The 27,810-nt window shown below is 33.2% G+C and overlaps 1 protein-coding gene across 2 annotated transcripts in view; it reads left to right on the forward strand.

Annotated features, from left to right (window-relative positions):
- Nucleotides 1-1,561: 1,561 nt before the first annotated feature.
- LOC136038873 (neutral amino acid uniporter 4-like) overlaps nucleotides 1,562-27,810 on the forward strand; it is a 50,303-nt gene continuing 24,054 nt past the window's right edge. The window contains exons 1-4 of one of the 2 annotated variants that reach the window (XM_065722335.1): nucleotides 1,607-1,713; nucleotides 13,821-13,835; nucleotides 20,686-20,802; nucleotides 26,707-26,857. In XM_065722335.1, coding sequence (XP_065578407.1) covers nucleotides 1,667-1,713; nucleotides 13,821-13,835; nucleotides 20,686-20,802; nucleotides 26,707-26,857 — 330 coding nt within the window. In that variant the 5' untranslated portion in view covers nucleotides 1,607-1,666. Of the gene's footprint in view, nucleotides 1,714-13,820; nucleotides 13,836-20,685; nucleotides 20,803-26,706; nucleotides 26,858-27,810 lie in introns of both variants that reach the window. The other variant, XM_065722336.1, reaches the window with a different exon arrangement.

Below are 27,810 nucleotides of genomic sequence, written 5' to 3' on the forward strand. Positions count from 1 at the left end.
ATTATTTTGCTCTTTAGAAACTGCTACCAGTGTCTCATTAAACTCTGATCTGCAAAGTGAAAACTATTTTCCTTCTCGTGAGTCTTCTCATAAAGTATTTTGCCCAAAGAGAATAAGTAATCAGTTTTGAAATTAAATCGTTCTGTCGAGTAAATTGAACTCCTCTGAGACTAATTTTGCTTGGCTAAAATATCAAGTGTACATCGTTGGGTTTTACATTTGGGTGAGAATTTTAGCATAACTTGAGGAGACAATTCCCTAAATTTATACTTGGTTCATTTATGCTTCTTGCTCCTAATTCAGTTACAATAGTTTTTTTGCGCACTTTCAGTATTTTTCGTCACAGATTAGACAAATAATCATCATGGACAAGAATTGATTATCTGAAAATAGAAGAGCTGGAATCAGAATTGTTAGGAGAGTCCTCAAAGAGAAGGGACGAAAAAGAGAATATTAAGTATTTGACAAACCAAATCTTTTCCTGCTCTAAAAAAAACTTAAAAAGGAGAAGTTTCAGAAAAAGAATAAGAAATGAAAGTCTTTCAAAACTTGTAGAAGTTGACAATGGGAAAAAAAGAACATAAGACTGACAAAGAATATGTGAGCAATTTAGAAAGCAATAAAAACAAACTTGAATTAAAGTTGGCTGAAAGAATCCTAGAAAAGGGTTAAATAACAAACGTTAAGAATATGACACGTTAAATATCATTCTGCTCCAGAACAATCATAATTTACCTAGAATTAAGTTCTTGCACTTGAAATCCACTTCTATACAGATTGTTGATTATCAGCCTTTAAATCAGTTTCAAGTGAAGGTGTCTGAGAACAATTACAATTAGGAACTAGCCTCACATCATAGCTTTAATTCCTCTGTAATAATGATAAAAGTAAGATAATACTTCGTTAATATCTACTATAATAAAAAAAACAGCCTTTTAACTATAAAATAACCGAAATAACCTCAAAATGATAGTCATTTACATTGAAACAGATTGAACTAATTTGCAAAAGAAAGATAAGTCAGTGATATGAAAAAAATAGCTATGGTTTGTTTGTGCTTAAGTATTCCCAGGAGCATCAAAATCAACTAAATTACTGAATAAAAACTGGCAGTTGGTTGTTTTTATGTTAGCAACAGTTCATGTTAAATTATTATATTATTAGGATCCTTTTATCAGAAATTAACTTTGGTAAACTATTCTACTCGACACATGGCACCAATTTAACCTTAAAGAGTTAAATGTCAACTTTGCAATACTAGATTAGAAGCGATCTTAAGTTTCGCCTTCATGTTGTAATAGAAGAATGGCGTTTTTATAGATTAAGTATAGTTTAAAACAGAAATTGGAATTGTCAGTGCAAATAAAGATTTTTATAAAACTGATTGTTCTTTACTAGCGCACTTGTTGGAATCTTAATCTAGATTATAAATTCAAGATCTCCATTGTCAATGGAACAATAATTTCGTAATACTGACTTTCAGTCGAACGCCAAAATTACTATCCAGATTGCTGTTTGTCAATGTACAAGGCCTGAAATAAGCCGTGTACCCGGATAAAAGTTTTTTTTTGGCTACGCCGCTTTTTTTTATAAGAGGAAAGAGATAATGCATAGGCTATGTAAACAAAATCATAAATAAACAAGGAAAAACACATACAGGCTAAACATGAGACCTGAAGAGGAACTTACTGAGCCTTTGATAGAATATGACAAGTATACCTTTTATTATTATTTTTCCACAATTTAATTAAAAGCTTATTTGATTCAAAGTCTAGGCCTAGGCTAGCCTATATATTTTTTAGGTATTACTGCACATAAAACTAATAAATTAGATTGCCAGTGCAGGGGCTCTTCTGAGGTAAAAAGGTTAGGCTAGGTAAAATAGGAAATTTAGTAGTTTCAAATTTAAAGGTATATGCAGTGTAGTGGATCTCTAGAAGTACATATGCTTGAAAGAAGTGATGTATTTTCAGATTGCTAATTCTAGGCCCTCTTTTGATAGTGAAGTAATGTTTGGACCATTTCACCTACTTTCTGATGTTCTAATATCACCTATAGGCTGGGTATAGGCACATAGACTATATATATCAAATTAAAAGAAAACAATTAAAAGGTGGTAGTTTTGTGGTTACCCTCTTAGAGCAAAACGCTAGGTGGTAAATTTTTTGCAGTTCATATAATTATTATAAGTAATCTTGGCACTGAGAAAACATAGTATTATTTTGTTAAAGACAACCAAGAAATCAGCACTGAGAAAACATAATATTATTTTATTGAAAATAAGCAATAACTCATACTTTAATTGAAAATTTGTCATTTTTAAGAGCTCAAAAAGTGCTTAAATTTGAATTTTTGATAGAAGTGGTTATAATATTTATAAAGAACATAAAAAGTCATTGAGTGGTAGGCCTATGTTGACTTTATTGGTAAATCCATTATATGAACTGCAAAAATTTTACCCACTAGCCAACAAAATTCTTAAAACAGCTATGAAAATTTCTGGACATCATTCATAGATATAATTCACTTTACATTAAAATTGCACAATAGCAGCTCTCTAGAAGGAGACAAGCTAGAACAAAAGAGGATTCTTTAATCACTAATTTTAAGCTCACTTTCATGGTTTTTGTCATGCTGTTGACAATCTATCCCCAGCAACCCGTCCCCCCCACCTCCCCATTGCTCTCTTATAGGCTATAGTCTTTGGCTATATAATTCTGTTGCTTTTCTGCATTATTTATAGATAGGACTGTCTTGGAACATTGGGTAAGACAACCAGTACTGGGACACTTTGATAACTCTGCCTATCCTGGGACACCCAAACCAAGTATTGGACAGACCCAATCCATCCAAGATTAAAGTCTTTTGTCCCAATATTGGACATGTTGCAATCCAATCAAAGCTTCTGTCCCAGAATAGGCAGAGTTATCAAAGTGTCCCAGTACCAGTCATCTTACCCCTCTTTTCTAAAACAGATAGGCCCAAGTCAGAACTTTGCTCAGTTTTCTTTTATTTTGCAAAGTATCTTCCATATTTCCCACCCATGGACTCATAAACTCTTATCTTGTAAGAAAATTTAGCTTAGCAGACTATGTTATATCTGCCGAAAAGCATTTCTCTGTATATAATATGCATCTTTTGAAACTAAACCACCTTGGTCTCTAATGCTATCATAGTGATTTTTAGAAGTGTTTGGTGTGCTCTGCATTTGTTTATGTTCAGTTTTTTTTTAATACTCTATCTTTCTTTTTTTGTATGACAGGTTTACAAATAAATCATAATAATAAAAACAATGAAATTTTTACTTTATAATGTGCTATAAGTGTTAATTGGCCATTTCCTTCTTTTCCCATTTTCATCCTTTTCAATTATCACTATAAGCTTTTGGATTGTCACTATTTTTGGGGTTGTGAATTCTTTGCAGAATTTGAAACTTAATATAAGGCAATTGTGAGACCTGTTCTTGACTTTGGAGCCTGCCCTGTTGTTTCTTTTTACAAAAGTGATATGCAGCTGTTTAAGGTGTGCAAAAGCAGGGCCAAGTGCATCTCTTGACTTAGTGAGAAACCATCTACTGAAAGGCTATCTACACTAAAACTCTCTTCTCAGACCATCCAACACAGGTGCAGTGACATGCTACTCACATATAAATATGTTGACCAACCTCAAAATAAGCTCTTTACTCAGCCCTGAGTTTGTGTGAGAATCAGACAAAACTTTTTTAGACAAAAATATCCTCAATGATAGGAACTATTTGAGTGAAGAGAAACTATTTGAGTGATTACATATGTACATATATATATATATATATATATATATATATATATATATATATATATATATATATATATATACACTACAGCTGGGAGTAATCTAAGGATTTTTCATTATACAGCTCTGGAAGATGACTTGAGTTGTATACAAGGTTCATTTGTGACCAGGTACTATTTCAAGTTCAGTAGCATACAAATTGAGTTCACACTCTCTAGAGGACCACTCAGCATTTAGCCTTAGTTTTAAAACGTCAATGGATTCAGCAGTAATTATTTCATAAGCTAGTTTTTTCCAACTGTTGACAATATATGATGAAAAGAATTGAGTGTGGACACTATATATTGTAGACTTCTTGACAACTTTCAGGTGATGACCTCTAGTTCTTGAGTTGGTACCTACAGTAGGGAATAATAGAGGGAGAGTGTTAGTCCTCAATAACTTATAGACTAAAATGGCCTTGAGGCCAAAGTGGAGCTCCTTAAGAAACTCTACTCAGAACATCTTTAGAGGAAGAAAGGATACTATTACCAGAATCATCAAATAACTGAACACATTAAGATTGCAAATAAAGAAGCTCAAGGATCTAGAGCAGGGATTTCTCTTCAAGTTTGACTGCACATACTTTAATTGCGAGTTGCTTGTGACACACTTTGTCAAAAGCTTCAGAAAAGTCAAGTGGAACCATGCCATGCAAATTCAACAAAAACCAATTGACTGCCTAGAAAACGATTTATTGTATAGACCCTTACAAAACATAATTTTTGGTCTAAAGCTGTGTTATAAAATATTTCCATCAGTAAGCCAAGTAATTCCAGTGGATCTACTGAGAAAGAAATTGTTGGGAAATCATGGTCTTTTTTTCCAAAATGTCTGAAGCAGCTGAAATATGTTGTTAATACATGTTTCCATGAAATTGCAAGTTTGTACTAAGCTTATTTAAAACTAGACCTCTTTGTCTTATTCTCAAAACCCCTGTAACAATTCATAAAACCAAGGATATGAAGGAATGAAACAATTTTTAATACTAGATTTGAACACTTTGCTGCTTTGCAACATGTACTTTTAATATACAAACTTTTTGTATTTCTTACCTAATTTAATTTTATTTTTGTAAGCTACAGGGCAGTCCTGGTAAGTGGTCATCCTTTACAAGGCTGGAATATTGAAGTGTCACACGTTTTAGAGATATTAGACTTAACTTAAATATGCATATTGCATAGCAGTATTACTATGCTGCTGATCTCTACACATTTTAGCTTGCTGTCTACTTTTGGGTTCTTTACTCTCTTTCTGTTGTAGTACATTTTCAAATGGAACTCAACTGGATCAAAGCATACCAAATTGCCTCCAAAAAGCAAGAACAACATAGTTTTGAAATTAACTTTCAAGTTGAATAGGTTTTAGACAGGTTTCCATATAAAAGACTTCAAATTTGGTCCCAGCTTTTTATTTTTTTCCAAATACATGAAATAAATACAGACAAACAACTCTGGTATAATCAAAGTAATAGTTCAGACATCTCTTAAGGAAGTTTGTCTTGTTCCATTCTTCATAAATATCATATTCTCAATAGAAGAAGATGCAATGGAAAAAATCAAAGGTCTCCTCAGATCTGATAGTGTGCAATCTCACAGAAGAAAAAAAGCACTGGGCAAAGTCCACTGTTCAGAAACTGATCACAAAGAAACAATAGAAATCAGCAACATCTTTGCTCTTCTTTCTTGTATTGTTGGCTATACCAAGATAGCAATAAAACTGATGGTTGAAGTTAACTTAAATTCTTTCACTAACAAATTAGATGCTGCAATACCAGCCCTAGATATAGGGTTATCAAACAGCAAATGTAGAACTAGACTTTTTAGCCAACTGGAGAAATTAATTTCTAAGAAAGTGAATGAAACAGAAAGAGTAGAATACAAAGTCAAAAGTTCACTGCAAGCTAGAATTATAAGTGTCAAGTATAACCATGAACTCAGGGAAGAAAAACTTTCAGACTCAAAAGCTGAAGCAAATTGAACTAGGGTCATTTCAGGCAAAAATCAATTTTACAATAAGGGTCATTCCATGTCAAATCACCCAGCAAATAATTAATTTGAAACCCACCTCTTTAGATTTTGATGAAACTTGGCACAATTATTGCATTTGCTATCCTATTGATAAATACCAAATTTTACTTCTCTATCTCTTATAGTTTTTTTTCTACAAATTCTTTAATTTTCTTAATTTAACGTGATTTTAGGCCTTGAATTTTGCATCTTGCAATGTAACTTGTAGCTTAAAAAATTAATATCTTGAAAACTATTTGAGATATCACCATGAAACTTTGCATAATATTTAATTAATATATTTAAAATAAAGAAAAAATACATTCACTAACCTATCTCAACTCCAAAAAATAATAAAAATATTATAATCAGAATTTTTTTTTTATTTGTAAACCATTGTTAGGATTTACTAAAATTGCAATATCTCAGGTCTCAGACCTGGTAGAGTGTTCATATTTTTTTTTAGATGCTCCTAGATACATAGGCTAACAGATAAACAAAAAAGATGTATGGCTTTTTCAGATTATTATTCGATCTTTTTCAAAAATTATTTGATTCTTTTATTATCTACTATTTTCTCAGGTATGGAACTCTTTTCCGACCTGTCGGCATATATCCCATTTGTGGAACTCCTTTCCACCATGTCAGCCCTTAACTCCCCTTCCAAAAAACCTTACACCTTCCAAAAAATTACGATCTGTATCAGAATTAACCGAGGAAGAAAAAGAATTAATTCAACTTAGATCTGGAATCGATTTAATTGAATTTAAAAATGTTTGTTCCCATCACAGCTACTACTTTCTGAGTGTGTTTGAAAAATATCAAACAGTATGCATAGATCCATTAAAAAAACACAAAAAGCCAATAAAAAGTCACTAAGAAATGTATCTTTAAGTTTTTCAAAACAATTGTGTGAAAAAAATATTTTTATTAAACCTGGACAAAAGATATGCCCTTCATGTCGAAACTTATGTGAAGAAAAAACTAAAATCACTGAAAATGAATCTGATAACGAACTAATGATTGAATTGGATTCGTTTGAATCTAGAAATGTCTCCCTTTCACAAACAAATGCAGCCTTAGATGATTTGGGTTTAACTCCAATTAAACTTCATAATTTGCCATCACATAGTAAGGGATTGTATTGCAAAAGAAAAGTTGAAAAAGTAACAAAAGGAGTAAAGAAAAAAATCTCCAAAGCTCTAGATTATGACATTGAAATATCAGAAGATGAAAAAGAAGACGAAAGAAATTTTATCGAAAAAGCAGAAGATTTTGATAGGCTCGTGGGCCTTTTAAAAGAAAAACTTATGTTTGTTGGGAGATCCCAAAAAGTCCAGATTCTCACTTTGGAGCCAGAAAAAAGTTGCTACAGAATTTCAGGTGACTGAATATATGGTAAAACAAGCAAGAAAACTTAAACGAGAGAAAGGTATCCTAGCTATCCCTGACCCTAAAAAAGGTAACACACTCTCCGAAACACAGTTAAACCTGTCACAGACTTTTACCAAAGTGATGAGAATTCCAGAGTTTTACCTGGAGCAAAAGATAAAATGAGCATTAAAAAAAAAATATTTATAGGCAAAAAAGACTTATTCTCAGTAATTTGATAGAGCTTTACTCTTGTTTTAAATGGGAATGCCCCGACTTGAAAATAGGATTCTCGAAATTTTGCAGTTTAAGACCAAAGTGGTGTGTCCTTGCTGGGTCAGCAGGTACCCATACGGTATGTGTATGCAGCATAAAGGTACAAAGATTTGATCAAGATGTTGGTTTGTAATGTTGAAAACAGTGAGTGTATGCTACGCCATTGTGACAACTGTCCATCTGATGATGCCCTGATTGAATACTTAACTGCAAAATTGAGTGAAGATTATGATTTAGAAGAAAAAATAATCATAAGCCAATGGGTTAATACTGACAGGACAGAAATAGTTAAGCAATCAATCAGCGTTGAAGGCTTTATTAATTTACTGAACAAATCTGTAGAAAACCTAATCCCACATTCATATATTACAAAATCAAAGTCTAAAACTTTCAAAAAAATGAAAAAAGATCCGCCTTTGAATACAGCAATTGTAGTAATGGATGTTAGTGAAAATTATTCTTACACCATTCAAAATGAAATTCAAAGTTATCACTAGAACAGAGGTGGATGCACAATTCATCCAGCTTGACTCTGCTTGAGAAAGGATGATAAAGTTTTAATTTCCAACCATTGTTCTTGGTCACTAAACCAAGTTCATTATTTCACTGACGGCTGTGCTGGTCAATACAAAAATAGAAATAGTTTCAAAAACCTAACAAACCAACATGAAGAATTTGGAAGGAAAGCTGAACATTCATTCTTTGCAACAAGCCACTGGAAATCAATATGTGATGGCTTGGGAGGAACTGTAAAGAGAATTTTGAGAAAAGCCAGCCTTCAACTTTCAGATGAAAATCAAATCAAGACAGCAACTGCAGTTTATGACTTCTGTAAAGTCAACATTGAAAGAATAAACTTTCACTTTATTGACAAAAAATGCTGAAGCTTTCAGATTGGAGTCAGCGTCACGATGAACTTAGATTTCCTTGTTTATAAACAAGGAAATCTAAGTTCATAGTTTCAAACTAAAATTGTAGTTTAGAACTGGTAAAACAAGTATCCACACATAGAATATAATTTTGAGAAGGATTTAGCTTACTCCCTTACCTGTCTGTAGTTTCCAATTGGACCTGGCCATAAATATAGAAACAAAAATAACAGGAACTAGAAACTGGCACAAAATACAAAGCAATGCTTGAATGTTCATCACCAACTTTCAATCAAATGGTCACAGAGCTTCTGTTGGTGATCTTAATTGTTCTGTAGAGAGAGGAAAATTATTACTAAGCCTGGTTATCAAGGAGAAAGTACTGAAAAATATGGAGTCTAAAAAAGAAGGGAAGAGATGGTGTTGCAATATATACATATGTCATTTTCTGGGTCCTGTCCAGTTTTTTTGTAATGGGTTATAAATAAAATGATGCTATAAAAGAAAACATCAGTTTTCTATAGGGTATAAATCTACAATAGTGTCAACTATGTTGGCCAACATGAGAACCAAATGGTATTTAACTTTTTTTAAACCTCAACCTTATTTCAATTCAAATTCTACTTTAGAATAGTTTACTTGTAAATCCTAATTGTAGTAATTCACTAACTTTCTTTAATGCCTCAGAGAAGTTGTGAAATTCTAAATCCTTTTTGTAGTAATAAAGTGGCCAACAAGATTGGAGTCCTTTGCATTTGTTTGTGATTTTTATGGCACTTGGTATTAACCAAGTGACAGATAGCAATTGCAAAATCTGTTGGTCTGTTGGTCTGTCAGTCCTGGTTTTGCTACTTTAGGCACTTCCAGGTAAGCTAGGACAATGAAATTGGACAGGCTTATCAGGGACCTGACCAGATTAAATTGGAAATAGTCGTTTTCCCGACTTGACCATCTGGGGGGGGGGAGTGGGGGGCCTGTTAATTCTGAAAAAATAGAAAAATTGAAGTATTTTTAACTTACAAATGGTTGATCAGATCTTTATGAGATTTGATGTTTGGAATGATATCGTGTCTCAGAGCTCTTATTTTAAATCCCGACCGGATCTGGTGACATTGGGGGGGGGGGGGGGGGGGGTTGGGGGGACCTAAAATCTTGGAAAACACTTAGAGTAGAGGGATTGGGATGAAACTTGGTGGGAAAAATAAGCAAAAGTCCTAGATACATGATTGACATAACCGGAACGGATCCGCTCTCTTTGGGGTAGTTGGGGGGGGGTTAGTTCTGAAAAATTAGAAAAAATGAGGTATTTTTAACTTATGAACAGGTGATCGGATCTCAATGAAATTTGATATTTAGAAGGATATTGTGTCTCACAGCTTTTTTTAAGTCCCGACCGGATCTGGTGACATTGGGGGGAGTTTGGGGTGGGGAACCCCAAACTTGGTATTAAAAACTTGGTATTAACCAAGTGACATATAGCAATTGCAAATTCTGTTGGTCTGTTGGTCTGTCAGTCCTGGTTTTGCTACTTTAGGCACTTCCAGGTAAGCTAGGACAATGAAATTGGGCAGGCGTATCAGGGACCTGACCAGATTAAATTAGAATCTATTTTAAATCCCGTACAGATCTGGTGACATTGTGGGGGGGGGAGTTGGGAGGGGGAAACCTAAAACCTGGAAAACACTTAGAGTTGAGGGATCAGGATGAAACTTGGTGGGGAAAATAAGCACAAGTCCTAGATACATGATTGACATAACCGGAACAGATCCGCTCTCTTTGAGGTGGGGAGGGGGGGGGGGGTAATTCCGAAAAACTAGAAAAAATGAGGAATATTTAACTTACAAATGGGTGATTGAATCTCAATGAAATTTGATATTTAGAAGGATATCGTGTCTCAGAGCTATTATTTTAAATCCCGACCAGGTCTGGTGACATAAGGGGGGAGTTGGGAGGGGGAAACCTAAAATCTTGGAAAACACTTAGAGTAGAGGGATCAGGATTAAACTTGGTGGGAAAAATAAGCACAAGTCCTAGATACATGATTGACATAACCGGAATGGACCTGATCTCTTTCGGGTAGTTGGGGGGGAGGGGGGTTAATTCTGAAAAATTAGAAAACATTAGGTATTTTTAACTTATGAACTGGTGATTGAATCTCAATGAAATTTGATATTTAGAAGGATGTCGTGTCTCAGAGCTCTTATTTTAAATCCCGAACAGATGTGGTGACATTGGGGGGGGGAGGGGGAAACCTAAAACTTGGAAAACACTTAGAGTGGAGGGATTGGGATGAAACTTGGTGGGAAAAATAAGCACAAGTCCTAGATACATGATTGACATAACCTGAACGGATTCGTTCTTTTGGGGTAGTTGGGGGGCGGGGTTAATTCAGAAAAATTAAAAAAATGAAGTACTTTTAACTTACAAAGGAGTGATTGGATCTTCATGAAGCTTCACATTTAGAAGGACCTCGTGACTCAATTCTCTTATTTTAAATCTCAACTGGATCCAGCGTAATTGGGGGGGGGGCAGTTGAGGGGAACCGAAAATCTTAGAAAATACTTAAAGCAGTGAGATCAGGATGAAACTGGATGGGAAGAATAAGAACCTGTCTAAGACACTTGACTGACCTAGTAGGACCGGATCTGCTCTCTTTGGTTGAGTTGGGGAGGTTAATTCTGAAAATTGAGGTATTTTCAACTTATGAAAGGGCGACTAGATCTTAATGAAATTTGATATTTAGAAGGGTCTTGCGCTTTAAAGCTCTAATTTTAAATCCCGACCAGATCCTGTGACATTGGCGGGAGTTGGAGGCAGAAACTGGAAATCTTGGAAAACGTGAAAATTGGAGTATTTTTATTTTACGAATAGGTGATCGGATCTAAATGAAATTTGATATTTAGAAGGAATTCATGTCTCAGAGCTCCTATTTCAAATCCCGACGAGATCTTTTGACATTGGGGGGAGTTGGAGGGGGAAATATTGGAAAACACTTGGAGTGGAGGAATCAGGATGAAGCTTGGTGGATAGAATAAGCAAATGTCCTTGATAAATGATTGACGGAATCGTACTGGATTCGCTCTCTTTGGGGGAATTGAGGGGAGGGTTCAGTGATTTGGCGAGTTTGGTGCTTCTGGACGTGCTAAGACAATGAAAATTGGTAGGCGTGTCAGGGAGCTGCACAAATTGACTTGATAAAGTCGTTTTCCCAGATTCAACCATATGGGGGGCTAAAGGGAGAGGTAAAATTAGAAAAATTAGGTGTTTATAACATACGAATGGGTGATCGGATCTTAATGAATTTTGATATTTAGAAGGACATTGTGACTCAGAGCTCTTATTTTAAATCCTGACCGGCATTAAGCCTCTTATTTTCGTTTTAAATCAATCTATTGATTCATAGAATTTTGCTAGAGCTCATACCATATGATCTCTTGGCTCTTAGCTCTTCTTGCCTCGTCACAAGTGCCATATGCGCTCTTAGCTCTTGTTCTTCATTGTGAATTTATTTTTTGACTTGTTAAAAATATTAGACTACAGATGGCTGTGAAAGAATTTCAGAATTGTTGAATATCCATTATTATTTAAAAATGATTTATGTAGGTAAGCACAATGTGATTAATGGACATGCTACATGTTACAAGGTAAAAATCCCATTGTTCAAGTTAATTTTTTTCATTTTTGTATAAACCTATATATTGGACTATATATAGCCAGATAGACTTATTGAGCTTCTATTTCCTTTATAGTTAAATGGTAGAAAAACTGTTTTATTAGCCTCATTTCCTGCCTTAACTGTACCAATGTTGTTCTTGTGCATAGCACTAATCCCTTTATTATATGTGTCTGGTAGGTTATACCATATAAGGATAGAATCTTCACTTCAGCTATTCTGTTGGCTGAATCAAGCACACGTTCATAATTTATGGGTGTAAGGACTAAAGGGTTCTGATGACTCAGGATTTTTCAACTATTAGCCTTAGAGTGAAAATTTTGCCATTGCATCATCTACCTTTTCTAAAATCACCCTGTTTTTCTCTTTACAATTTATCCCTCAACTAGTTTTTGCTGTAGGATATTAGATCTTTTGCAAAGAATAAAAAAAAATAACAAAGTGACATAATACTCACATATAAATTTGCCAACCAACCCCAAAATAAACTCTTTACTCAGATACCCAACAAAAGACAAACACAAGATCATTCTAAGGAGCTTCACAAGCCCAGAGTTAACTGTAGAATTAGGCAAGATCTCTTAAGCCAGAGGTTTATTAATGATTGGAACTGTTTTAAGTGAGGAGACAGCACCTTCTGCATCAGCCAAAGTTTTCAAAAGGGGATTTAACAAGCAATGGAAAGCCAAACCTTCAGGATTAGCTGCCCATCATCTGTGTCTCATACATAGTGATTAATATGTATGTGTATACAAAAGAGTTGGGCTAGTATGCTGATGCTGCTTGTTATACCCAGCCAACTTGCATACTGTATCAGAAATTGACGTTGTGTGGTGTTGTCAACTCTTAATTACAGGAGAATGGTCCCCTTGATCATATCTATCTGTGGCCACTGTTACCAAGTGGGCCTTAGTTGCATCTATCCTAGCAAACTCTTAATCGAAAGGCGTTTCACTATAAACACAGTCAAAACCCCATTTTTTATATTGTTTGTAAAATATTTTAACTGCCATCTCAACAATGGAGCCAAACAGTTCCAAGATTGGACCTGATTTTCCTCCAAAGTGCGAATTCAGGTAATTAAAGTAAGGTAAAGAAGCTGAAGTCATGCCTCCATTATTCTAAAGAAAAGAGTAGATTTTGTTTTATGATAGCATGTTTTATTAATCAAGATTTGATAGTTAATGCTAATTGTATTTTAAGCAACTTTGGCAAGAAATTGAGACATATCAGAGCACAAGGAGAATGGTATAATTGCATTAGAGCTGCTCTTCTAAAGGAAACACAATGATAAGAAAATTAGAGCCATACTTAACTCTTTAAATGATGGTCTTTTTAAATATAATATTTATTTCTCTTGCAATATCCTCCCCCCCCCCTTTAAAGGTGCTAGAAATAGCCCCATGCTATATAGTTTGAAAATATAATTCGGAATTGAATGTAATTTAAAAACTGTATGAAGCTGAATTGGTTTTGACTATTCTTGCTGTATCTCACAGAAACCAATGTAGTACAAAGAGATGCAAGCTTTATAGGGTAACATGAGACTTTCTACTCATTGGCAAGAGAGGCATGAATACAAAGTATGCCGTATTTGGCTAAAATTTTTCAGTTATGTCAGGGAAAAGCACTTGAATTGATAATGGGAGCTTCTGTGTCTGCAGGCACATAAGAGCCAAATGTCTTGAATTTGTATTGATTTGTTTTATTTAATTTTTCTTTGGTTGAATTGTGAGTTTTTTTTTACTATTAAGAATAATAGTGGCCACCAAAACACCAGACTAGTCTTAACTTTGTTTCTTTTTACTGCAGCCTAGTGGATCTCAAGTAAGTTCAAACTAGTAGATACTTTATATTTTAGTTGCTAATTAATTTGTACATTAGCACATATTAACCATGTATGCAGGTACTTATAAGTTTATAGAATATGGAGGTACTAACAGTAGTAGTTAATGGAGGAATGCTCCTTCTTGAGGTCAACAGATTTTCTGGAGATTCATAGCACCTACTTAAGATGGTTTAACTCCTCATATAGGAAGATACCAATTGTAAAGCAACATATTTTTTTCTGCACATGCCAATTAGATTAAAAAAAGAATACAACACTGGACTTTTAAAGTCACTACTGGCAGTGCTGATCTTTGTTTTATGGCCTTTCAGCCAGGAAGTTTAACAGGAGGTTGGGCCAGTCATTGTATGCTTTTGCACACCCTTCCTGTTTAGTAAACAGTGTTTACCTTCTTCAGGTATCTATTTAGAACTGGGTCAACTCTGGCTGAGTTTACAGAGCCAAGTAAGTGATCCAATTCAAATAACCAGCAACACCATGACTTGAACCCTGTCCACATGGACAAGAGATCTCAAGTCTAGTGTGCTTGTTGTCATGATGGCGACTAATGAAGTCTAGTGTGCTTGTTGTCATGATGGCGACTAATGAACTTGTTTACTTTTCACGGGTAAATATACGTTAATTTCATTATCAAGAATATATTTGACTACACGTAACTCTTTGGGTGTGTTTTTGGTTGAGATCCAATAGAAATTAACTATAGGGTTTATTAGTAACTTGAAAATATGCCGAGGATAAAAATCCCAGTTCACCCGGATATATTTGCTTGTTTAAAGTTATAAGAGAACTTATTAGTGAGGATATAGTAAGTACAATTCAAAGCAAGTGTTTTCGTACATTTGCCCTGATGAATGAGATTATGAAGAACAACCGTTATGGAAATTTTTTTTATGACGAGACCAGACCGTAAATAACTAACATCTCTTGAGACCATTCTTCAATGGATTCAGCTAAGTCATCGGTAATCAACCGCGAGTTTGATGCAATAATATTCAGCACATCAAGTCCCCGTATGAATTTTATGTCGTTTGCAATAGTCTTTATTTTATCATTGGACTTTTGCCACACACTATAGCAATAATAGATATTTTTATGATTTTCTAAAAACATTTGGTTACGATTTTGTATTATTTTTGTTAAAAGTGTATTTTTGCCAGAGATTAATGGTCTGCAAAGAAATAATCTGAATTGAGTTTTATACTGATAGTTACTTCCCCATTGTCAAAATACAACTAACCAAACCTGACCTCAATCTACTAACCAAACCTGACCTCAATCTATTGAATAAATACTCAAAAAATAGAATACATGGTTTCTTCAATACATAAATAAATGCACTATAAATTTACATAAATATATTTAAAAAACAACATGAAACATTAAAAAACAACATTAAATTAGCGCATGAGTATATTTACAGACATTTAAAAAGGCGCTGACATAGTGCCAGTTCGCCCTGGCCCGCAGTTGGTGCTGCGCTTGCCGGCCTGGCCCAGCCACCCCACCCTTCTTTTGCTTGGTCTTAATTTTTGATAATTCATCGGGATTTCTAGGGTCTGGTCATGATTTGTGTGTATTGGTCTTGATTTCTAAGCATTGTTCTGGATTTATAGATGTTGATCTCTCGAATTTTGTGAGTTCGTCTGGATTTCTATGCATTGGTTATGATTTCTATGGGGTTGCTCTAGATTTTTATTCTAGATTTTTATTATTTTTATTATATATGATTTTTATTATTCATGTGGATTTTTATGCATTGATTAGGATTTCTATGTATTGGTCTGTATTTTAGAGGTTGTTCTCGATTTCTACAGTTTAGTTATTTTCTATGAGTTTGCTTGGTTTTCTATGGCTTGGTCATGATGTCTGATTTAGTCTGAGTTTCCGCAAGCTGTGGTAATAAGGAAAAGGCTTATTCAAGAAAATGATACAAAGTATATGTCCGTTTTAATAATAAAGGGGAATTTTTTGACAAAATCACTGGAAAACAAGGAGAGGGGGGGGGGGAAATATAAGGAAACATTGCTATCTAACAATGAAATCGTAAGTTTCCACTGTTCAAATAAATACAATAATCTTGTTTAGTTTATAAAGTTACTTTTGCAAGAACAAGGTTGAAAACCCTTGCATATGATAAGGTGTATCACAGGGATGTCACAGGTCTTCACCTGTTACCATGTTTCAGTGAATTGTCACAAGTCATCAGGAGAAGCGCTATTAGGGATTGATTTTAATTAAGATTTCATATAGTAAGTACAATTCAAAGCAAGTGTTCTCATACATTTGCCCTGATGAATGCAATTATGACGAACAACCGTTATGGAAATTTTTTTATGACGAGACCAGACCGTAAATAACTAACATCTCTTGAGACCATTCTTCAATGGATTCAGCTAAGTCATCGGTAATCAACCGCGAGTTTGATGCAATAATATTCAGCACATCAAGTCCCCGTATGAATTTTATGTCGTTTGCAATAGTCTTTATTTTATCATTGGACTCTTGCCACACACTATAGCAATAATAGATATTTTTATGATTTTCTAAAAACATTTGATTACGATTTTGTATTATTTTTGTTAAAAGTATATTTTTGCCAGAGATTAATGGTCTGCAAAGAAATGATCTGAATTGAGTTTTATACTGATAGTTACTTCCCCATTGTCAAAATACAACTAACCAAACCTGACCTCAATCTATTGAATAAATACTCAAAAAATAGAATACATGGTTTCTTCAATACATAAATAAATGCACTATAAATTTACATAAATATATTTAAAAAACAACATGAAACATTAAAAAACAACATTAAATTAGCGCATGAGTATATTTACAGACATTTAAAAAGGCGCTGACATAGTGCCAGCTCGCCCTGGCCCGCAGTTGGTGCTGCGCTTGCCGGCCTGGCCCAGCCACCCCACCCTTCTTTTGCTTGGTCTTAATTTTTGATAATTCATCGGGATTTCTAAGGTCTGGTCATGATTTGTGTGTATTGGTCTTGATTTCTAAGCATTGTTCTGGATTTATAGATGTTGATCTCTCGAATTTTGTGAGTTCGTCTGGATTTCTATGCATTGGTTATGGTTTCTATGGGGTTGCTCTAGATTTTTACATATTTGTCTCTGGATTTCTTCTAATTGATCTTGATTTTTAGAGGTTGGCTATGATTTTTACAGTTTGGTTTTGATTTGTATGTATTTTGTGATTTTTACAGTTTGGTTTTTGATTTGTATGTCTTGATTTCTACAGTTTAGTCTTGATTTCTAGAGTTTGGTCTTGATTTCTATGTATTGGTATTCATTTTTAAGGATTGTTCTGGATTTTTTACATATTGATCTTTCGATTTTTGTGAGTTTATCTGGATTTCCATGGGTTGGTCATGATTTCTATGGAGTTGCCCTAGATTTCTACATATTGATCACTTGATTTCTTTGGCTTGGTCTTGATTTTCAGAGGTTGTCCTTGATTTCCTTGGTTCACTCTTGATTTTTTTGAATTCGTCTCGATTTTTAGGGTCTGATCATGATTTGTATGTGTAGATCTTGATTTTTAGATGTTGCCCTTGATTTCTTCGGAGTGGTCTTGATTTAGAGGCTGACCTTGATTTCTAGAGTTTGCTGTTGGTTTTTCTGGTCTGGTCTGGGTTTCTATGTTCTGATTATGTTTTCTACGTTTTGGTCTTGATTTCTATGCATTGGTTCTGATTTCTAAGCACTGGTCTGGATTTCTACATATTGATCTCATTAATACTTTGGATTGGTCTTGATGTCTATGTTTGTTCTGAATTTCTAGGGCTGACCTTGATTTTTTATAATTCATGTGAATTTTTATGCATTGATTAGGATTTCTATGTATTGGTCTGTATTTTAGAGGTTGTTCTCGATTTCTACAGTTTGATTATTTTCTATGAGTTTGCTTGGTTTTCCTCGGCTTGGTCATGATGTCTGATTTAGTCTGAGTTTCCGCAAGCTGTGGTAATAAGGAAAAGGCTTATTCAAGAAAATTATACAAAGTATATGTCCGTTTTAATAATAAAGGGGAATTTTTTGACAAAATCACTGGAAAACAAGGAGAGGGGGGGGGGGGGAAATATAAGGAAACATTGCTATCTAACAATGAAATCGTAAGTTTCTACTGTTCAAATAAATACAATGATCTTGTTTAGTTTATAAAGTTACTTTTGCAAGAACAAGGTTGAAAACCCTTGCATATGATAAGGTGTATCACAGGGATGTCACAGGTCTTCACATGTTACCATGTTTCAGTGAATTGTCACAAGTCATCAGGAGAAGCGCTATTAGGGATTGATTTTAATTAAGATTTCATTAAGTTTAAGTAATCGATTTTAGTGTTAACGGATATTTTTATATGAAAATGTTTGAAAAACCTTTAGTTGTCATAATTTGTGCCATTTGTAGTTTGCCTCAATGGCGTGAATTGCCACGGGAGAATTATATTTGGGGGGTTGAATTGCTAAAACATGAACCATTGGATTTAATGCATGAATTTTAATAAGAAAATATCTAAACAGGCTGAATAGTGGAGTAAGAATAATGAGGTGGTGTTAGAGGGTTGCAAGAAGGCCAGCCATGGTATGCCACGGGGACGTGAATTGCCATGGGGGTCACGTTGGGTGGTGCCTTGCAAACAAATAAACCAAGGGATGTAATTTTTTTCTTTTTTTCTCCAAGTCAAAAGAAAGCTATAAGTTATCCCATTCAGGGTAAAATTTGTTCCCTTTTTAGCATATAATTTTGAGTTTCTCAATATCAATGATGTGGCTACCCCTCCCGTGAACACTGTCCCTGCACGAAAAATGGAAATAACTCTAGGTCACCTTATGGCCAACTAAACCAAATTTTAACAAGAAAACATCTGGAAAATGTCTTAGGAATGATAATATGTATCATTGGAATGCCACTGGCCAGCTACATATTGCCATGAGTGGTGAGAGTTGTGACGGTATATCATGTTAAGGAGTGGTTTGCAAAAACACGAATAAGTGGATTTAAATCATAATCTTATCAAAAACATTTTTGAATTAAAAGACAGTGAAATCAAGTAAAATCCCTTAAAGTATTATGTAACATCTCACATGTGTGTCCTCGTTTAAAAGCGTGGATCCCCCACGGTCCCCAAAGAAACAAGTCACGTTAGAATGCGTCATTCTTAACATAAGTAACCATTTTCTATTACGCAAGAACTAAAGAAGTCTTCAAAAATGTCTCGAAGAAAAATGTTTTCAAAACGTCCTGAAATGTCTTGAAGAAAAATGTATTGAAATTGTCTTGAAAAACGTCTTGAAGAAAAATATCTTAATAAAATGCCCCCGCTTGACTATTGGAATCTGACACGTCCTAATGCATAACAGCCAAAGCCCTATTATGCAACAATCAAAGTAAACCCTCCCAATTACATAATATGCACCTAAAAAAATATTCCCTATCATGTAACATGCACCTGCGTCTAGGACTTTTAAAGAATCAAAGAAACTATTAGGTAAAACCCAAAGCCTATTACGTAACATGCACCTGTGTTTTGAAGAATTTCAAAAAAAGTGTCGGGATCGGGACTCGAAGTGATAGCACTCTCATAGGACGTATTATGCTGTCACTACTGACTTATGATAATTAATTCAATTAATTCAGTAGGTTTCAATAAGCGCAATTGAACGCAATTTAATAATTGTAATTGCTTTTTGAACGCTAAAAATTATATTAATCTTTCCAGTGCAATCGATTGCATTTTCCTAAAATAATAATATGGCACTTTGTGCACTAATTTCTCTAAATAATAACGTAATTATTACGTTATTATTCATTATTATTACGTTATTATTATTACGTTAGACAAAGGTAAAGCATAATTATTTGTATTAGGCTATTGAATAAGCATAAATATTTTTGTCTAATTTCATATAGGCTATAAGAAATATATTTTCCTGTCAGTTTTACGGTTTCTATTGGTCCATCCTGGGGATTTCTTATTCTGAAAACTTATTTCCTGCATCTTAAACTTTATTAGTATGTATCACACAGTTGGAATCTAAGAAAGAAACAACCACAGTGAGTCTGGCATTAGAATCTCTTAAATTAGACACCAGACCTCAGAAAAGCAACTATTCAAAGACAAGTTCACAATATAATATCTTGTCAAAAGATATGTATGAAGATGCAGTATTTTTGGTCAAAGTTTGCATTTATTACATTATTCTGTTTTTTTTTTAAGCAATGTTGGCAATGGATATCAGACCTTCTGTCAAATGACTCTTTAAACAACGCTCCATGTTGTTCCAGTGCCCCACCAGCAGTGAAAAGAAAAAAAAAACACAAGGAAAGAAGAAAGCCATCTGTGCTACCCATGCAAGAAAGTGATTTTTTGTTCTTCAAGCCTGGGGGCTGTAACTTACCTATGTGTGGTTTTCGACTGTGGTGATTTTAATGGGGCAGTTTTTGTTTCGGTCCGACACCTTTTTCGATGGTTTTTAGTCTATTTTTCAAAATTTCCATGAATCTGGTTTCAGAATAAATTTTTTTCATCAAGATTAAACGAAATCAAGTGTTTATTTTTTCAAAAGTTGTTTTGAAATTTTTGGCTACTATGGGTCGTTGTTCGTTCTTTAGTAGGCTGCGGCTATTGCTGCGACAATAATAGTAGACATGTATTAGGATGCAGTTGATAAATAGCCTTGTACAAGTGTCTTGTGCTTGTATGAAATTTTAACCACGATTGTTGTGTTTTCAACTCTTATTCTCAATTCCACTCTCTTTGGATACTGCTTATTTAAAAAAATATTGAATTTTTACTGATGGTATGAATTTCCAGGCTAAGAGAATCAGCTCTAGACATGAAAAAACACGAATCAAACTCAGGACAAAGTTCTAACTCTTCCGATGAATCATGCCTTCTACTAGATCCTCACAAGCCTACTCATCCTACTTCGTGAGTACTTATTTACCCTTTCTGTCTTGCACCTGTACAAAACATTTCATGTCTAAAAATAGGGTTTCCAAAAAAGGTGTATATATTAAGATGATATTTAACAAGTTTAGAAAACATAACAACTAAATTTTTGCCTTGAAAATTCAATTTTATTTTTTTTTCAAATTAAATTCAATAAATGTTTGAAATATTTGAGGCAAGAAGCGAACTTTATTAGGCTATATATTATGTTATATAATGTATTATATAAGGCTATGTAATTAATTAAGCTTGGAATCCTTCTGTTAAATGTTGTCCTTAGTTTTGTAACACAGTAGAAAATATCTTTTTTTCAACGGAAAAAATAGGATAGACAAATATAGAAAAAAAATTCGCCTTGACAACTCTGCCATCACTTTTTGGAAAAACTACCCAATAAGTGATTTAACACATTGAGCCTTTCAACATGCTTTGGAAACATGACTAATTGCCACCCTCAGAAAAACAAAAGAAATAATGATCCAAAGCCCCTTGATAGAAAAAAATAAAACGAATTCATAGCAATGATAGATTGCTATAAATAACTACAGATTAAACTCTAACTCTCACTATTCTGCATGCTGCTACCTGTGGAACTTGAACCCAGAGCCTCCTGCATTCTAGGCAAGGTGGCATGCAGACATGCCGAAAACCCTGGAGCCTAGTCTCACTAATTGCTGATATTTCTTCCACTGATGGCAGATGCTTTGAACCTTAAGCTTGAGTCGAGTAAATTTTCTATATTTGAATGAAGGTTTGAGTCTTGCCCAGGCTTGAGTCTTGCTCAGGCTTGAGTCTTGCAAAGATTGCCCAGGCACAGTTACTCCAGGCACAGAAATTTCATAGGCGCAAAATTTCAAATAAATAATCTAACGGTTATAATCATTTTGTAACCTTTGAAATTTTATTTTTATTAAAATGAAGTAGACGGTGCAGTGAATAAATGAAAATAGTTAATAAAATTAAATTAACCGATTAATAAAATAAAATCCAATTGAAAATAGTTTAATAATAATAATAATAATAACAAAACCTTGGTTTAATAACAAAACCTTGGTGTCACCAGAGTGGTGGTTTCTGGTCTGTCTTGCGCCGATGCTAAATCTTAATTAGCGCCTCTCTGTCCCCCAAAAAACTTCTTGGCCAAATTTTAGCAAAATTTTCGTTTATTGAGAACGTTCTTTTCAGTTTATTAAGTAGTTAATAATTTGTTTTTTAGTTTTTATAATCTTATTTCAGTTATTATTACTTCTAGTTATTTTAATTTCTTTTTGTTTGTTCTTATTTTATTAATTATTTAATAATTTTGTTTTTTAATTATTATCATAATTTAATTATTATTTAATTATGTTATTAATTAATCAATGATTTAATAATTAATTTATTTATTAACTCCCCCTCCACTTTATTTTAATAAAAATTAGATTTCAAAAATTATAAAACGATTATCATCCTTAGATTATTTACTTGAAATTATGCGCCCCCTAAAATTTCTCTGCTCGGGTAGGTACACCCCCCCCTAAAACCACCACTTTGTCTGAAGGAGTTTGCCTAGTAGACGGAGATAAACTTTGAAAATGAATCTTTTGGTTTCAGTCGTGGATGGTGCTCTTTTTGCCTCATAACGCTATACAATCAGTTTTCAATTTTCCTGGCTTTTGTTTTCAGTTTTTGACTTTGGTTGCACGTCACCCTGAATATGCTGATTCAGGGTGAATCAGCATATTCAGAATGCTGAATTTTCAGCATTGAAATGCTGAAAAATGCCGCTGAATTTTCAGCGGTATTTTTTCTTCTTTATCTTTTTTGTCTTTATTGTCTGTAATTAGTAGGGTAATCTAAGCTGATTAAAGGCTCGAAACTATACTATTGTTTGTTGCCGAAAAAAACTTTGATTTATTATTTTGCACAGCAAATAACGTTTCTTATTAATTTTTTGATTTAGAGTAAGCTAATTAAACCTATTTGCATGTCAGTCATGTGCACACTATAATACTAGAAATATTTCAAATACTTGGCTAGTCACTTACCATTGCAATATTGTCGTGTTTCAGTGTGTACACTATTGGGATTTTTTTTTTGCCAAAATTTGTTCAAAATTGGGTTTTCAAAAACTGACAGGAAGAATAGATTTTGGAAATTAATAACGTTGATCAATGTGTATTGCAAGACTAATGAGCTAGCACAAATAATTATATAGAAAGCAGTGTTGATCGAGAGCCAAATCGTAATTTTTGTGTAAATTGTGTATTCTTTTTTTAAGTTGTAAATGCTCCTAAAGGAGAAATAATTTATTTACTTAGTGTCTGGTAATCTATTACTATCTAGGTAAATATCAGTGATCTATTTATTTATCAAATCTATTTATAGATTAGATAAATCCTAAGTTTATAGATAAGATAAAAAATCTTTTGAAATAAATCAATTTTGGGTTTTCTTTTTGGGTGTTCTAAGTCATGGCTGTTTCCTAAGTTTTTCAAAAAAGAAGGAAATTTGAAAATATTATTATTATTGAAATAATAATATTTAAATAATAATTTGAAATAATAATTAATTAGTAATAAAAAGAAATAAGAAATTAGAAATAAATTAGAATTGAAATAATAATATAAATTTAATAATTTGAAATAATAAAAATATTATTTGAAAAGCAACAAGCTGTCAACATCATTCAGTGACCAAATTTTGAAAGTGGAGAAAAATTAAAGGGCTTAACCTTTTTCTTAATTTATAGAAAAATTTGACTTTGGAAATTGTTTACATTTATTCAAACATTAGTAATACTTGCATATAATTGACATATCGGTGGCAGTAATACACGTGGTAGATGTATTAAAATACTACTACTAGCAACAACTCATCGTAACAAAAAATCACTTGAGGCAAACACAGCGCAAGGCAATGTAAGTTTCTTGGCTATAATAACAAAATTAATACAAATTTATTTGTACCAAAGCCAACTAGAGCCATGGTAAAACGGACAAGAAATAAACCAACAAACGACAGCACTTTATATCAAACACAAATACGTAAATACAATCTATCGTATACCTACAGATGATATATATATATATATATATATATATATATATATATAAATACAATGTTATTAATTTTAAATCTATTTTATAATTATCAGATTATATAACTATAATGAAAAGAGAAATCACCAAGGCAACAGCACAAACACAATAAAAAAAAAGGAGACAGAAGGAGAAAAGGAAGGCTGTTTTCCTACATTAGTGATGATTATAGACCAGCACTTGAATGAGGCCTTAACCCTACTCATCCATACAATCACATAGGTCAAACAGCATAGCCATACACAATCAACCATAAATAATAATCCATGGACAGGCAGTCGTCTCGTCAATAAGTATAAGTCGTCATTTACCAAACAATAAAAACAGTAAAGACAAATAATTCAGAGGCAACAACCCAACACAAGGGCTCATCAGGAGAATACACACTTGCCTATAGGGTTTCGGCACTTTAAATTCTCTACCCAGATAAGTGCCTACCTAATATTACCTATGGTATCCCCGTGTTAGGTATCACCCTCAAAATACATGCCTATGAAAAAACAAGCAAATGTAGAACAACCAAGTAACATCAAAACAAGCTTATCCTACCCTAGTTCTGGCTCTCATGTATTTAAGTTACCAATTCACAATCTATATTAAAACTATACAATTATTCTAAGTTTTTCATTATGTCAAAATTTCTCTATTAATGTAAATGTGATCTATATAAAAACCAAGGAAATGAATGTAAAATAAGACCATCTGAAACGACAACATATGCAAAATCCTCCAGAAATCCACTGTCAAAAATTAAGGACACGCCAAACTCAGTAACAAGGAAAATCAAAATTAACCAAAGATTTCTCTAAGTATATCCAGATAATTCTTTTGGTATTTATTTAAAAGTTCGTTAGAATGAAAACTAAATTTTTTAAATTGCCAAGTTAATTTATTTGCAGAAAAACCTCTTAAAATCAATTTTTGGCTTAAGATTTTACATCTATTTTTAAAATAAATATAATTACTACAAATCCTTGGTCCTCTAAATTTACCTTTTCGTAAACATTAGTTGTGCGTAACTCCCTTTTTAAGATATCACAATACAGCTTCTGACAAATTATGGCAAAATTATTATTAGCTTTATCCACTGGCACAATTACAAATTCATTCTTTAGATTAGCAACTGCTTGTTTAATCTTCGCATTATAAAATAATGATTTAGTGTTACTATTTTTTAAGTTAGAATATATTTTATTTCGTATTCTACTAATAATTAATTTCTTCCAACTTTGAAAACTCTCTTTATTTTTATTCTCTTTCTTACACCACTTATCAATAAATAAATCAAAATCATTTTCCAAGCCATCAAGAACACTCGATGGTTTCAGATGATGAGAAAGACGGAAATTAGCCCCTTTATTCATTATAATTTGAAGATCATCTTGCTTATTTATTGACAAGTCCCCTGTTATAACATGTTTGTGAGTGGGATTTACAAATGGGCCAAGTTGCTTACAGTTACAAACAGGTTTCCAATTTATATCACTATCTAATCTTTTAAGTATTAAATTATAATTAAAAATCATTTGCCCAATAGTTTTTGAAAATTTATAAGTTAAAACTGGACTATCCTTATAATTCAAATTACTAGGAAAAGCCTGTTTCACATCCCGCTGATTTAAAATTTCCGGTAAATTAATATCTTCAATCTGCTTACAAGTAAAATTAGTAGGTAAATATAATCTGTTGTCCTTATTACCAATCTTATCAAACTTTTTCTTTTTTGAAATAAATTTCGTTTTAGTTAGAATGCAAATTGTATCGCATATTACTTTAAAATTATATTCATGAGCTGTATTATTCTTAACAATCCAGAAAAGTTTGATTAAATTCCTCTTGGATAAATTATTTAGACATTTTATTACAGAAATCATACCCCTAGATTCAAGTAGCTGGCATAGATCTATAGAAAACATATGTAAATCTAATTCATTTTTTCTATAATTTTTCCTATGTCCTCTCGATCTTTTTTACGTTTAGTAGGACAAGTAAAAGAAGAATGGTCCATAAAACCATCAATACATTTGACTATACAATACATAGACATGTCACCATATTTTGCTACACAATCATTTAGCCCAAAAGGATAAGCTGTACCAAGAATATGGATCCAGAAATCCTCCTGTTTACGTAGTCTATTATTCTTCTCTTCTTTATTTAAATTTTCTAACTCTAAATTTTCTAAAATTGTGACAGTTATATCTCATATGGAACACATACCATTATTACAATGTTGTACTAGATAGTTATTTGTTTTCTCTTTATTAACTGTTGTCTTTTGTCCAGAAAATCTTTTCTATATATATTATTAGTGGTTTCCCCCACATATTGTGGGCAGCATTTATTACATTCTAATAGGTAAATTACATCAGTTGTTTTACAATTAACGTTACCACGTGACTTGCATGCAAAATTTTTATTATACAATATACTCTTAACAGAAGTCCGTGGGATGAAATAATCTTGGGAAAGAAAACAACGGCTCTTACACTTACACTAAAATAAGCTTTTCAACAATTGTGGCTCGATCAGAATTCCATGGACCACAATGGACCACCCTTCAAGGATGAGAGGTTTTAAAAAACACATATTTTGGTGATTTATCTGTGGCAAAAGTGTGAAGATGGTGGGGTGAATGAGAAGGGGTCGTAAGAAAAGAATCAGAATGAATTGAAAGTTCGGGGAGAGATTAAAGAGTAACTTTTTTCATATTTTTTTTTATTGGAGGGGATGTTGGCCTAAGGTGACTTAATGCTCTAATGAGTTGTTAACAGTAGTATTGGTATTATAACGTCTTTTCTAGGAATTTGGACACTTTGATTCACCTACTTAAAGGAAACATTGGGACAGGAATTTTAGCAATGCCTGATGCTCTGAAAAATGCAGGTCTAGTTCTTGGAACTGTAGCCCTGCCGATTCTTGGATTAATAACCACCCACTGTATGCACATGCTGGTAAGTTTAACGAACAACAATCACTGATTCAGTGCAACAAAAATAATGAAGAATAATTAATAAGCGAACATCTTATCAGTATAAATAGATTTTTATAATAACTACCCTTAAATGCCCGTTGATTTTCAATGTGCTCTTTACTTATATCTAGGATTCTCCTCAGCTGTATTTTTTTGTATTGTTAGTTTTACTTCGCTTTATAAATTGATAGGGGAGCTATTTTACCTATAGTATCCACATTACATACTTATTGTAAATGTATTGATCCTAGAGGTTGTATCGTCTCCATATTGATCAAAAAGGACCTCACACGAAACTTTGAAAATATTATCCCTAAAAATTCACTTCTTGACGATTCATATCACACCCACTCCCCTATAAACTACCCACGTAAATTCTACCCTCTCGTACCTTCAATAACTTATGAGAAATAAATCAATACCAATATGAATATTAGTAGTACTGTATATAGCCTACCTTCTATCTAATAGCCCTTCATTTTTTTGGATTATTTCATCAGAATTTGTTTACAACAATGTATGCATCAAATGAATCTTCTTTCTATTGGTGATACTAATTAAGGTCCATCGAGATCAAAGTATCACATTAAAACTTGCGAGTCTGATAGTCTGATTTTTCTGATTTTCTGATTGTCTGATTTTTGAAAAAGGGGGAGACCCCCCTAAAGGGCCAAGTGATGTTAATGAAACTTACACGGTCATGTTCAGTACATCAAACCAAGTCTGCTGTAGAGGTGTCACACTCTCATCTATAATTTCAATCTAAAGAAGGTAAAGTTGCTTTCAATTGCAAATTCTGAAACAGCCAGTCAATTTAAAACTATTGAAAAACTTCGTATTGAGCTTCCCAGTTGCAGAAGGAGTAATGCTGTATGGTGGTGCATTCTTTCTAGTCCATATAAAATAAACGGTTAATATTTTTTTGGCTTTATT

Source organism: Artemia franciscana, chromosome 18, assembly GCF_032884065.1.
Source record: "Artemia franciscana chromosome 18, ASM3288406v1, whole genome shotgun sequence".
NCBI lineage: Eukaryota > Metazoa > Arthropoda > Branchiopoda > Anostraca > Artemiidae > Artemia > Artemia franciscana.